We start from the raw sequence: 14,390 nt of genomic DNA on the forward strand, positions 1-14,390 counted from the left end.
TTGGGCACTCGGTCTCTAAAAGGTTCGTCATCGCTGATCTAGGCGGTGCCTGGGACGCTGTTGCTCACAAATCATAGCATTTTCTTTCCATTTTGTGCCAAAGGTCCGTAGGTCCAGTCAGCCGTAAATATCCCTACAGGTAGTCCGCAACTTACCACACTTGGTTTAGTGACCGTTCAAAGTTACAAGGGCACTGCAAAAAGTGACTTACGACCATTTTTCACACAACCACTGCAGCATTCTTCCTGGCCACACCTGGCAACTGACTCATCTTTATGACGGTTGCAGTGTTCTGGGGTCATATGATTCCCCCTTGACAAGCAAAGTCAATGGGGGAGCAGATTCAATGAACAACCCTGTTACTAATTTAACAACTGCAGGGATTCACTTAAGAATTTGTGGCAATGAAGGTCGTAAAATGGGGCAAAACAGCTGCCTTGCTTAGTGACAGAAATTTTGGGCTCGGTTGTCGTCGTAAGTCAAGGACGACCTGTGCTGTTTTCTTTAGAAGCAAAGAAGTTAATTTAGCCCTAACTGCAAGTTCATCGTCTTCGCAATTCATCCGACTTTCCCTTCATTGTTCTGATGCCTTTGGATTCTCTTTCTTTCAGATTCTCAAAAGGCCCAGGCGAGACACAGAATGGCCCGGGAGCGTCGTGAAGAACGAGCCAAACATCTGGGTAAGGAGGAGGCTGTCTAACATCTGTACCACAGGATTCGTGATGGGGGGGGATCATCTCATTGAGCCATGTCAGGCTTTCAAATCCAGATTGACAGTCTGGTTATTTCACCTTTTTTTTTTCAACCTGGTGTTTTCTAGGTCAGTGGTTCTCAACCTGTGGGTCGGGACCCCATTTGGGGTCGAATGACCATTTCACGGGGGTCGCCAAACCATGCTGTCCGCCATTTTTTTCCCTTTTCCCTAGCTGTCCTACTCCCTCCTATTGGTGGCCACACCCACTTGGGGGTCACCACAACATGGGGAACTGTATTATGGGGTCACGGCATTAGAAAGGTTGAGAACCACTGTTCTAGGTGATTTGACCAGGTTCCTATCTTGCTCAGCCCTCCAGGCAGAGGATGGGGATGATGGGAGATGCCATCCAATGCATTTAGATGACTTTTGGAGTCATCTCACTGAGCCATGTCAGGCCTTCAAATCCTGATTTATGGTCTAGTTATTTCACTTTCTTTTTCAACCTGGTGTTCTCTAGGTCAGTGATGGTGAACCTTTTAGAGACCAATTGCCCAAATTGCAACCCAAAACCCACTTATGTATCGTCGGGTGCCGGGTGGGCGTGGCCCATTGGCTGGGTGTGACCAATTCAGTGGGTGTGGCTTCAGTAGTAACAGCAGACTGGGTAGGACTAAAAAGTTCAATCAATCAATTCCAACTTTGCGAGATCTTTTTTTTTCCCCGCGAGAATTTGAAATTGATTGATTGAACCTGGAAGTTTTTAAGAAGAGACTGGACAGCCATTTGTCCGAAATGGTGTAGGGTTTCCTGCCTGAGCAGGGGGTTGGACTAGATGACCTCCAAGGTCCCTTCCAACTTTACGACTATTACTATTACTATCACTAACCTTCTTTTTTTTTTTTGTACATGGTGGTGGAGGCCTAAAGCAAAAAGGGATTATAAAACCCAGCTGAAGGCCTAGGACTGGGGTGACGGCGCATGTGCCTACAGAAAGGGCTCTGCGTGCCACCTGTGGCACGCGTGCCATAGGTTCGCCACCACGGCTCTAGGTGAACTGACTAGGTTCCTTTCTTGCCCGGCCCTCTACACAGAGGATGGGGATGATGGGAATTGTCATCCAATGACAATTAAGGAGACTCTAGATTCAGGAAATTCTGCCCTTTTTCCCTTCAAGACTAAGCCCAATTGGGGGGGGGGGGATCAAGACTAACATGCTTTTCTTGCTGTTGTATTCATGGCCAAACTTAGTGTTTGTGATTGTGAACAAAATGTCCTTTCATTCTTCCCCCCTGACAGGAGAATGAAAGTGAGAAAGCACCTCCAAATGACTGAATTTACACAGAATATATCAAGTGAGAGAAAGGATTTGGGGACCTTTATTTCCCTGTGAATCCCCAAATTTAAGCTTATCACTTACTTGATTGTTTTCTTCCTTTCCACTTTCTAAAAGAAAAAAGAAAAAAAGAAAGATGAATTCTAGTATTGTTGACAATTAAACATAACAACAACCCATCACTGCCAATCAAGTGTAACATTTTCCTGTCAGAATTGTAAAAGAATTTAGTTAGTTCTCATCCCCCTCACCCCATCATTCACGATATTTTGATAGATTCCCCCCCCAAAATTGGGAGTCTATCAAAACACATTACGTAAAACTCTTTAACATATAAAATCAAGTAAAATATAATACCAATTCCATCAGCTTTCTTCTACATCAGGGGCCTTCAAACCTGGCCCTTTTATGACTTGTGGACTTCAACTCCCAGAATTCCTCAGCCAGCGTGCCTGGCTGAGGAATTCTGGGAATTGAAGTCCACAAGTCATAAAAGGGCCAAGTTTGAAGACCCCTGTCTTATACCGAAGGGTTCCTGGACAGGCAGGTTCAGAAACAGCTGGCCCAAATAAACTAGATGATACGTCCTTAAGTTGAGCATACTCTGGAGTAAATCAGATTCAGTTTTAATGCTTCAAAAATTGACTTCCTCAGAGTTGGTTATTATGAGATGCTTAGTTTATATTTAGATGTAGACACTGTTTTCAAACTCCCCAGTGTATGTTTTTCATAGATTAAAAACTTTGTCTCAACCTTTCAAGTTAAACAGTTACTGAGAGACTGCCTAGCAATAAATCTCAAATGATGGAAAAGTAAACTCATCTTTGTGAACAGATATTTGCGCTTTAGAAACCTGCAAGCTTGCAAGATGCCCTTGCTGACAATATTGGTTCAAAAACCTTGTAAATTCCATGCAACCAATATGATAGATAGGATAATCCAATTTGCTCGGTGTTCAGGTAAATTTCGTGTCCAATATCCATTCCCAATTCATGTATTAATAAATAGGAATCTTGATTGCTGAACCAGCTATAAAACATAACCAGTATGTAATAAAATCTTATGCTCTTTCCCTTCCTGCTCTATGGGATATATTCTGAATTTCTAATCAGTCAGGCAAGGGGTTCTGAATTAAACAGAGAATGAGACAAAGGATACACTTGGCAACGTAAATTGGCCCAAGGAGAGGGTACACTATAAATAATCGCCCCTGATTTAGGAGTTGGATAATTCAGATCAATCCAAAACAAAATTCTTAGAGAAGCCCAAATCTCTCTCTCTCTCTCTCTCTCTCTCTCTCTCTCTCTCACACACACACACACACACACACACACACACACACATACACACACTCTTCCGAGAGCCATATCAAAAACTTTGGAAACTTTCAGCATCCACGAAATCAGGGGAAATCTTGTATATTTTCAGTTAAAGCAAGAACATCCATTTTTGTTCAAAGTTGGCAGTCTTGTATAAATCTAGCCTAAGTGGGATCCGTTATTCTTGGGAGAGGCCCTTGGAATCAATTCAGGTGCCATGTTCACGCTTGGTGAAACTTTTGGGCACCAGGGACCGGTTACGTGGAGAGAGGTTTTTCCACGGATTGGCAGTGTGTGTGGGGGGGGGAGGGGGCGTTGTGTGCTGCCTGCATCCCATGGATGGGGCTTTTCTTGTTTGTGTGGACCGGTTGCTGGCATGCTGCAGCCTGGTACTGATCCACAGACCGGGGGTTGGGGACCCCTGTCTTACAGATATATTGGACTACAATTCCCATCATTAGCTGCCTTTCACTTTTCCTTCCTTCCCTTTTGATTCTCTTTCACATTTCCTTCCTTCCTTCCTTCCTTCCTTCCTTCCTTCCTTCCTTCCTTCCTTCCTTCCTTCCTTCCTTCCTCCCTCCCTCCCCTCCCCTCCCTTCCCTTCCCTTCCCTTCCCAATGTCTTCTAAGTATATTGGACTATGATTCCCATCATTAGCCCAATGCAGCAAGCCTGTGTCCCATCCCCCCCCCCCAGTGCATTCCAAAAGGGAAGGGACAAAGAATGGGAACTCAGGAAATTGAAATTCAACCTGGTTGAAATGTGATTAAATTCTTCACGGGGATGGCTTACCCTTCTGTCACGCTAAAAAGCACATTACAGAGGGGCCGGACACAAAGCCTTCCGAAGGCCCAGGGCGCATGGCCCTCTCAGTTGCTCTGTGGGTCTGGGAAGATCCCTTCTGCAGGTCACTTCTCGGCTAAGGAGGCTCCTTGTCTCCAACTGTTGTGGGTCTGTGGCCTTGTATTGGGCAGGGTGGTCTTTTCTGCTCCAGCCCCCCTCCCCGCTCTTCCCTCGCAGCAGTGGCAGTTCACCCTCTGCCCCTTTCCACTCCCCTTCCCCAATTGTCTGGCCTGAATGTGCTTTTCAGTTGAGCTTCCCATTTCTTTTGTGTTCAGCCTTTGCCGGCATCTCACTTCCCTCTTCTCTTGCTTCTGCCTCAGCAGCTGTCGCCAGCTGTGCAGATCACTCCTGAAGCTGGGGATGAAGCTGCTGCAACACTTTCCACCCCCTCCCTCTCTCCTCACTTATTCCTCCTTCCCTCCCTCTTTCTCATTTTTGTTTCCTCTCTCTTCTTCCTCCTTCTTTCCTTCCCTCCTTTTCTCTTTTCTTCCTTCTTTTCCTCCTTCCTTCTTTCTTTTTTTTTTCTTCCCTCCCTCTTCTTTCTCCTTCCTTCCCTCCCTTTCTTTTCTTCCTTCCCTTTCTTTTTTCTCTCTTTCCTCCCTCTTCTTTCTTCCTTCCATTTCTTTTCTTCCTTCTTTTCCTTCCTTCCTTCCTTCCCTCTTTCTTTTTTCTTTCTTCCCTCCCTCTTTTCTCCTTCCTTCCCTCCTTTTCTCTTTTCTTCCTTCTTTTCCTCCTTCCTTCCTTCCCTCTTTCTTTTTTCTTTCTTTCCTCCCTCTTCTTTCTCTTTCCTTCCTTCCTTCCCTCCCTCTCGACTCTTTTGGGGTCCTCAAAATCAGCACGTGCATCAATTTTAATTTTTAATAAAATAAATATTGATCAACCCAATCCCTCTAAACAAACACGCAATGTTGAAGAGGGACAGGCTCCTGAAACAAACAAACAAAAAGACCAAGAAACAGTGCTGTAAATTAAAGGTGTGGGATCCTTGGTGCTCTCTGCACCTCGTTGTTTTCCTGCAGACGTTTCATTACCCAAGTAGGTAACGTCATCAGTGCTAAAGCTGGCTGAGATGCCTTTTACAGCTCTTGCAGGGTGGGCTTCATCCAGCTGGCCCTTAAAAAAAAATGAAAAAGCCCCACATTTCACGAGAAGTTAAGAAGCTCCAGGAGTGAGTCCGAAGGTGTCCTGGGCAGGAGGCATTGCCTGTATCTAAACCTCTCACTCTTTCTTCTTCTTTCTTTGCACACCCTTGAACAGCTGCCAAACGGGCAGTGTGGTTGGAGAAGGAAGAGAAGGCCCGCATGCTGAGGGAAAAACAGCTGGAAGAGAGACGGAGGAGGCTGGAGGAGCAGCGAGTGCGAGCAGAGAAGCGGCGAGCCGCCCTGGAAGAACGCCAGCGCCAAAAGGTGGAGAGGAACAAGGTCGGTTTGAGAGGTTCTCGGGTGGGGTCAAAGAGGAATCAAACAGCCAGGCAAGCTGTGGGTCACCAACGTTGGCTCACTCCACGGCTACGGTGTCCCGAAAGGGAACAGGAGCAAAGGCGTCTTGTTCCCTCCACGATGTCTTTCCCGGTTTTATGAGAAATGTTTCAAGGTGGTTGTGTAAAAATATAAAAGCTTTTTGGATTGAGATATGGTGGAATATTCAAAGAATTTTTAGAAGAAGGATAAAATTTACCCCACAATTGTTTTTGTTAGGTATTGTTTCTGATTGTGATAGTAAAGAGACTATATTGATGTTAAATTTAATTACAGCGGCCAGGTTGTTAGTAGGGCAATGTTGGAAGAAGGAATCTTTGCCTACTTTGCAAGAGTGGTTTTTTGAAAGTTTCTTATTTGGCGGAAATGGCAAAGATTTCGGCTTTCTTGAAAGATCAACCGCAAGAGAAGCACCTCCTGGTATGGAAAAAATGGATAGATTTCATACAATATAAGTTGGATATAAAAAAATATTATTTAGTTTTTGAATAATTTATATTTAAAATTTAAGATATTTCATAGACATTTTTTTAATTTTTTAATTTTTCTTTTTTTTATTTGATTTTTTCTTTTTCTGTTTCTTTTTTTCTTTCTTCTTGTATTTTTTATATATTGTTGTTAACTATTTTATAATTTGTTTAATTAATGTATTTAGATTTGCTTATGGTTTATATGTGTTTTAAGATTTTTTTAAAAATTTTTTAATTAAGCCTGTATTCAGCTCTGGGAAGGTCGGGGGAGGGTAGGGGAGGGTTGGGAGGGTTTGGGAAAGGGAATTTTTTTTGTAAAACTTAAAAATTTTCGATTAAAAAAAAAAGAGAGAGAAACGTTTCAAGGAAGGAAATACAGGTGGTCCTTGATTTACGACAAAAACTAAGTCCAATGTTTCTGTGGCAAGGTGTTAAATGGGTTTTGCCCCATTTTAGGACTTTCCTTGCCACGGCGGTTAAGTGAGTCGCTGCAGTTGTTACTACAGGTAGTCCTCAACTTACCACGGTTCGTTTAGTGACTGTTTCAAGTTACAACGCCACTGAAAAATGTGCCTTATGACCGTTTTTCACCATTAGGACCTTTGCAGCATCCCCAGGGTCACAGGACTGAAATTCAGACGCTTGGCAACTGACTCGTACTTATGACGGTTGCGGTGCCCCAGGGTCACGTGACCCCCCTTTTGTGACCTTCTGATGAGCAAAGTCCATGGGGAATCCAGATTCACTTAACAACCGTGTCAGTGACTTAACAGCTGCAGTTGTAAAGTGGGGCAAAACTCACTTAGCAAAGGTCTCGCTGAACAACAGAAATTTGGGGCCCAGTTATGGTTGTAAACTGAGGACTATCTGTAAAGTGAACCTGGCTTTCCCCCTTGGCTTTGCATGTCGCCAGGTCGCGTTGAGGGAATCACATGATTTGGTCATGTGATTGTGGGGATCCCGCAAGGGTTATACGTACGAAAAACGTATGAAAAGTGAAAAAAGCCACAAGTTACTTTCCTCCCTGTGCTGTTGTAACTGTGAACAGTCACAAACGAATGGTTGTAAATCAAGGACCACACAAAACAAACAAGAGCGAAGAAAATAAGAGATGGAGAAACAAGAAACAAATTGGAGGGAAAAACCCACCTACACAATTGCATCTTTTGTCCTTTCTGTTGAGGAACTGTCATGTTAAACTTTGCTCCAACCCCTTAGTCCAGAGGTAGGCAACCTTGGCTCTTTTATGACTCGTGGACTTCAACTCCCAAAATTCCTGAGCCAGCCACGCTGAGAGGAAAGGGAGAGGGTTCTAAGCTGACCCATTCTGGCTCAGGAATTCTGGGAGTTGAAGTCCACGAGTCATAAAGCGGCCTAGACCCTAGACCAGGAGTGGGCAACCTTGGCTCTTTTATGACTCGTGGATTTCAACTCCTAGAATTCCTGAGCCAGCCCTGCTGAGGGGAAAGAGAGAGTTTTCCAAGCTGACCCATTCTGGCTCAGGAATTCTGGGAGTTGAAGTCCACGAGTCATAAAAGAGCCAAGGTTCCCTGCCTCTGGCCTAGGCTGCTTTTATGACTCGTGGACTTCAACTCCCAGAATTCCTGAGCCAGCCTAGGGGAATTATGGCCCCCTCATGACTTGTGGACTTCAACTCCCAGAATTCCTGAGCCAGGATGGCTCAGCTTGGAAACCTCTCCCTTTCCCCTCAGCGTGGCTGGCTCAGGAATTCTGGGAGTTGAAGTCCACGAGTCATAAAAGAGCCAAGGTTGCCTTCCCCTGCCTTAGTCTCATTTTTAATATTCAAATGCCACAATAGGTTCACTTGTTCTTTTTTCAGTAGAAAGTCATTTATGCAGCCGGTCCTTGACTTAACAACTGTTCCTTTAGTGACTGTTTGAGGTTACGACAGCGCTGGGGAAAAAAAGTGCCCAAAAACTGGTCCTCACACATAACAACTCTTGCAGCCATCCCTAGGGTCACGTGATCAAAATCCAGACTCTTTGTTCTGTCCTGCAAGAAGGCAGCATTTAATTGAAGGGAACCTCTTTTAAATGGCCCCAGTTTCACCCCCGGAACTCCTTGTGGTCTCTCATCCGAAGGTTAAGCACCTTGTGTTCTTTGGGATGGTGGCTCAGGCAGAATCAATAAGGGAGTGGCAATGGCTGGTTCCCAATAACAAAAGAGGATTTCCTTCTCTGGAATAGCTGGGGGAATGCCAGCTGTTTATGACGGTTGCCGCATCTTGGGGCTCGTGGGATCGCCATTTCTCCCTTTCCCAGCCGGTTTCCAATAAGGAACGTCAAGGGGGAAGCTGCATTCGCTTAACAAGTACAGCAAAAAATATTGTAAAAATCGGGCAGGACTCACTAAAACAAGCGCCTTGTTTAGTGACCAAAGTTCTAGTCCTAATTTTGGGTGTAAGTCAAGAGCTATCTTTAAGGATTTCGGTTCTTTTTTAAAAAAAAAGTCTTTTATCGTTTTTTTTTCTCTCTGACCAAACCGCTCAGTTTCGTTGTTTATGCAAGCGCATCCCGGCGCTGCACGACTGGCGAACAAAAATGGAGAACTAACCCTCCCCTTTTCCCCCTTTGTGATCAGGAGCTCTACGAAGCTGCCATCCAGCGCTCAGTGAAGAAAACCTGGGCTGAAATCCGGCAGCAGCGATGGTCGTGGGCTGGGGCGCTGCACCAGGGCTCCCCAGTTCACAAGGAGGGTGAGTGGAGGCCCTGCTTAGCTTGGGGACGCGGCTGTCAGATTCCTCAGGGGAATGGCATGCACAATGGGCCTGGTGGGGAGGCGGGGTTGATGCTTTTGCACGGCTGGGCACTTTTGCACGCGCATGTGCTCGGATGAGGAGGAGCTTATGCATCCTAGTTTATAGTTTGAAATTATAAGACAGTTCCTTCCTTCTTTCCTCTGCCTATTTTCTTTCTCTTTCTTTCTTTCTTTCTTTCTTTCTTTCTTTCTTTCTTTCTTTCTTTCTTTCTTTCTTTTTCTTTCTTTCTTTCTTTCTTTCCTTCCTTCCTTCCTTCCTTCATTCCTCTGCCTATTTTCTTTCTTCTCTTTCTTTCTTTCTTTCTTTCTTTCTTTCTTTCTTTCTTTCTTTCTTTCTTTCTTTCTTTCTTTCTTTCCTCTGCATATAGGACAGCACTCCATTTCCTTGCAGCTTCACTGGGGTCCTTTGTCCATTTTTGGTGGACTTTTGACCGCTTGATACCTTTAAGTTCCCACACTGCTTCTTCTCTTGTCTGCCTTGTGCTGCTCAGAGCCTCAACCATCTTTCTCCTCATTGGTTGGCAGTTTCCACCCTGCGGGCACATTATGACCAAGGCAGAAAGGAGCTGAGCCATAGATGCAGCTTGCCCAAGACTGAGCATGTTCTGTATCTGGAAATTGTCCCCTGCCCAAGAGTCTTTGAGCAGAAAGGGACTGGAGAGTAGGAAACTGAAGGGTGAGAATGGGAGGTGCCACACTCCACACTTTGGGCATGTACAAATGCAGGCATGCATGATGCTAAGTGGACATAGCCATGTGTGTGAACGGGGCCAGGATTTCCTGTTTTGGTGGGGTTAGGAAGCGTTTTGGAGGGGTGATCCTTCAGCACTTTAAGACGTGTGGACTTCAACTCCCAGAATTCCCCAAGGCAGCATGCTGCCCTAGCAGCGGAGAGGGTTATACGATCACAATCTCCAAGGATTGGAGAGAGAAATGTGTAACGCAAGATGACAACATAGAAATGGTCTGGAAGGGCTTCGAAAAGCCAAGTACCAAGTAGTCCTTGACTTTTGACCAATCTGGAAAAGGGGATTTACAACCTGGATCAACGTTCCGACAGTCACCCACCCACCCCATGATCATGTGACCACACTTTGGGTGCTTGGCCACATGGCTACATTTATGGTCATTTATGAAAACCCCGTGAACATGTTACTCCATTTTATGACAGTTTTTTTTTCTGAAAACCAGCACTTCTAGTTTTCAGCAAAACAATGCCTATAGTGCAGCAGTCCCCAACCTTTCCAGGTTGGTGGTCCAGCGTGGTGTGTGTGTGTGTGTGAGAGAGAGAGAGAGAGTGTGTGTGTGTGTGTGTGGCAGGCACACGTTCGTATGCACAGCTCCATTTGTATGCGTGGCAAGCACGTGTGCCCTCCACTCGCACAATTGGAGCTTCACACTTGAGTGGAGGGTGCTTATGCTTGTGCGCAAAGTTCCACTCGTGCAAGCGGAGAGCCCTTGCGCTTGTGTGCAAAGTTCCACTTATGCGAGCACAAGCACCCTCCGCTCATGCCCGCTGCTAGACCTGTTTTCCTTGTTACCTTCCGTGGTATCCGAAGCAGAACATCCAGATTCAGTCACAGTTTTGTTCCGTACAGGATTAACCTCGTGAATTCTCAAGCTTCCTCCTTCCGTTATGTATTCAAGACGAAGGGATTAATATATATGTGTTACTCATAAACAAGGGTGTAGGTCTATACATACGTTGTATATAGTATGTTTAAATGTGCGTTATGTATGTGTACACTGTGAGAACAAGCAACTACATTTCATTTTTAATGGGTGCCGTTAGGCCCACAGTAAAAAATGACAATAAAGGTTATCTGTCTATCTATCTTCACACACGTGTGCTTGCCCATCTCTCCTGTGGCCTGGTTTTGAAAACTCCAAGACGCATTAGTGGGTCACAGCCCAGGGGTTGGGGACCCCTGTTGTAGTGAATCATTGATTTACTGAATAACTGCGGCAGCCACCCAAAAAAAAAAAATGCTTGTATTTTATGAGCAAGCTTTATTACAGTCGTAACTCAAGGACTACCTGTAACAGAACAGCAAGCATAATTGATTTAGTAGCAACTTCCTGGTCACCTGTGGCAATTAACAATTCTCCATAAGCAACCAGGCTATTATTATTTACAATTCTGAGGTGCTCTTCTTTAACTTTAAATGTCTGAACTGACTGGAAATTTCTGCTGATCATGATAAAAACAAACATTTCAGATGTTCACAACACTTCAGATATACTTTCAAAAACTTTTTGAGGAAGATCTGTTGGCCAATGTATGGGTAGTTGGAATCTTGTTGGGAAGCGAGTGGCGAATCTGGTGGGTTTTTAATCTCATCTTCATTTAGCAATAGCAAACAGGGTAGATAACTAGGTTGTTAAGCAAAGAAGTTATTAAGTGAAATTGTCATGGTTTTAGAATCTTAACTCCTTACAAAGTTGTTTTCTTCGCTTTGCAGGCCCGCAGAGGTCATAAATGCGAAGCTTAAGTCGCTAAGTTATTTTTTCATCTTGCTGTACTTGCAAACGGTTGTTAAACAAGGCAGTTGGGAAATGAGGACTAGCAATAGGGGTCTTTCGAGTCACTCTTCAGAGCGAGTGGTTCATTAATAAATAAATAAGGTCGAATGACATTTTGTCTCTGCTGGATTCTTTGCTGGATTTTATTTATTGCAAAGTAGGTTATATGATGTTCAAATAAATATCTGCAATTAGTCTGTTTTTTTGCAGAGACAAATCCTGTGATTCTATTACAAATCTTCCATCAGTATTGGCAGCTCTTACTGTGAATTAGTTTTGGATTTAGGAATTTTACTTTGGATTTAGACAAAACTGTGGTGTTTGGCCACAAGAATTCCACATCAGCTCTTGTTTTTCATCCTAGAATACAGATAGAGACCCATGCAGAATGCTACCAGTGACCCAATGTGCAGAAAAGTTATCCAATTCATTATTTTATGTTTACATTGCCATATGAAACAAGAAAAAGCAAGTTCAAAGGCATGCTTTGTTTGGCCTTGTTCACAAAACACACTTAACCAGGTGACAGAGCCATCTTATCTCCTGGATTGTTTTAATACTTTGAATCAAAAAACCTGGAGTCTCAGAACACATAAAGTCACAAAAAAGCCCTAACAAGCTTAAAACTAGCTAAGCTTTTCACGTTGTGCGAATGACTGATCTAGTTAAGTCCGGAACCATCAAGTTAGGTGTGTTAGAGAAGCACAACAACTTTTTACTGTGGAAATTTTAAGAATGCTAAAAAAAAATTACCTACTTGGTCATTTTTCCAACACGTTGGCTTGCAGAGATCGTACTGAGGATAGACTACCGCCCCACTTCTTTGTTGTGGCCCTGGAATAAAAAGCCAGGGTTTGTTTCAAATCCGGATTATGTCCTATAAATAAGGACTCAAAATGCTTTCAGTTTTGTCCTTTCGAAACTCACCCACCCTCATGTTGGTCTAACAAAACTGCTTTGCTGTCAACCCAAGCCCTTTGTGGTTCAGCTTCTGTCTCTAAAAGGGGATCTGTTTGCTGGATGGTTCCTTCTATGTCTTGCTCAGCTTTTGGCAGTGTAAACATGTTGTAAGTGTGACCAGGAATTGGATATTTAACATCTTCTATGAAGGCTGTCCTCTATATTGCATGCTTTCTGTGGGACTCTCAGCTTCTCTCAGCTGGGTGGGACCCGGGTGCAAGTCAGCTTGTAACCAGGAGGAGCTGTGGATGATATATTCACCTCCTGCTGTTGTTTGGCTGCAGAAGGGAAAAAAATCTCCAAATCAGACCTTCTGCCAGTGGGCCTCTGGGAAGGGCATAGCCCTGCCGACAGCCACTTTGCCACCACGTGTGCTAATTTGCTTTCCGCCAAGCTCACTTAGGCCTCTGACATCAGTGGGAGCCTGTGCTGGAGTAGAATACACAAGGCTGCAAATCAGCACATTAAAAGGTGTTTGTATGGTTTCCTGTTCCTGTAGGCAGCTCCAAAACGAGGCACCTTAATAGCTTTTCCCGGGGGTCTCCTGTGCAACTCATGGCATTCACTGCATGATCCCCGCTGCTGCATGCTCGCACGTCCACCAGATCCCCCACCCCACCCCGCTGCCCTTAACACCTGTGTGTCTTTTCCCTCTGTAGGTGCAAGCAGGTGCTCACTCTCTGCTGTAAATCTCCCCAAACATGTGGACTCTATAATCAACAAGCGCCTCTCCAAATCTTCTGCCACTCTCTGGAACTCACCCAGTAGAAGTAAGAGACCCCCCTGGGGACACGCAGCTGTGTCATGGCGAGGGATGGGAAGAAGCGGGGCCCAATTTTAAACCCATCCTATCAATAGCCCTGGAACTAGGTGACAGGGGTAAACTGATAAGAGGAAGGAAGGAAGGAAGGAAGGAAGGAAGGAAGGAAGGAAGGAAGGAAGGAAGGAAGGAAGGAAGGAAGGAAGGAAGGGAAAGAAAGAAGGAAGGAAGGAAGGTAGGAAGGAAGGAAGAAAGGAAGGGAGGGAGGGAGGGAGGGAGGGAGGGAGGGAGAAAAAGAGAAGGAAGGAAGGAAGGGAGGAAGGGAAGAAGGAAGGGAGGGAGAGAAAGAGAAGGAAGGAAGGGAAAGAAAGAAGGAAGGAAGGGAGGAAGGAAGGGAGAGAAAGTAGGAAGGAAAGAAGGGAAGGAAGGAAGGAAGGAAGGAAGGGAGAGAGAGAAAGAAGGAAGGAAGGAAGGGAGAGAAAGAAGGAAGGAAGGAAGGAAGGAAGGAAGGAAGGAAGGAAGGAAGGAAGGAAGGAAAAGTGAAGCCTTTTAGTATATGTTTTAGACCGATGTTTTTCAATCTCTGGGTCATGAAGATGTGTGGACTTCAACTCCCAGAATTCCTAGCCAGCCATAGTGCCTGGAGAATTCTGGGAATTGAAGCCATCACCTCAAACTGCTGAGATTGAGAAACACTGTTTTAGACAAACATGTTAGTGCAGGATGCAGCGTTCAGCATTTTTAAAAGATTCAAGGGCCTAGGTCAGACATGTCAACCTCGCGATGTCACGTGACATTGCGTAACGTATCGGGACTGTTTTGCCATTGCCGGCAATGGGGTGGGCACGGCTTCCGCGTGACGCGTCCGGCCTGCGGGCCGGCAGTTTGACACCCCTGGCCTAAGTGTTATGGTTACCAAAAGAAGCATGAACCCAGCCAATAGAGCAATGTTTCTTAACCTTAGCAATTTTAAGATGTGTGGATTTCAACTCCCCGAGTTGCTGGAAGAGAGATCTGGAGAACTGAAGTCTACACATCTTAAAAGTTTCCAGGGTTGAGAAATCCTGCAATTTAGGATGAAATTTTAGCAGACGGAAGATGGGGCTCAGTAGAAATTTAAGAGATCGGGGGCAGAACATCCTTGCACTGCCCAGGGACCTTGGAGGTCATCTAATCCAACCCTCTGCACAGGCAGGAAACCCTACACCATTTCAGACAAATGGCTGTCC

The 14,390-nt window shown here is 44.9% G+C and overlaps 1 protein-coding gene across 4 annotated transcripts in view; it reads left to right on the forward strand.

The window, feature by feature from the left end:
• The window catches only part of MAP7D1 (MAP7 domain containing 1), a 72,070-nt gene that overhangs the window by 35,701 nt on the left and 21,979 nt on the right, over window positions 1-14,390 (forward strand). For 3 of the 4 annotated variants that reach the window (XM_039353355.1, XM_039353356.1, XM_039353357.1), the window contains exons 3-6: window positions 612-680; window positions 5,450-5,613; window positions 8,742-8,856; window positions 13,061-13,171. In XM_039353355.1, coding sequence (XP_039209289.1) covers window positions 612-680; window positions 5,450-5,613; window positions 8,742-8,856; window positions 13,061-13,171 — 459 coding nt within the window. The remainder of the gene's footprint in view (window positions 1-611; window positions 681-5,449; window positions 5,614-8,741; window positions 8,857-13,060; window positions 13,172-14,390) is intronic. The other variant, XM_039353358.1, reaches the window with a different exon arrangement.

Source organism: Crotalus tigris, unplaced genomic scaffold, assembly GCF_016545835.1.
Source record: "Crotalus tigris isolate CLP2741 ecotype Arizona unplaced genomic scaffold, ASM1654583v1 scf7180000018517.1768243, whole genome shotgun sequence".
In the NCBI taxonomy this organism is placed as follows: Eukaryota; Metazoa; Chordata; class Lepidosauria; order Squamata; family Viperidae; genus Crotalus; species Crotalus tigris.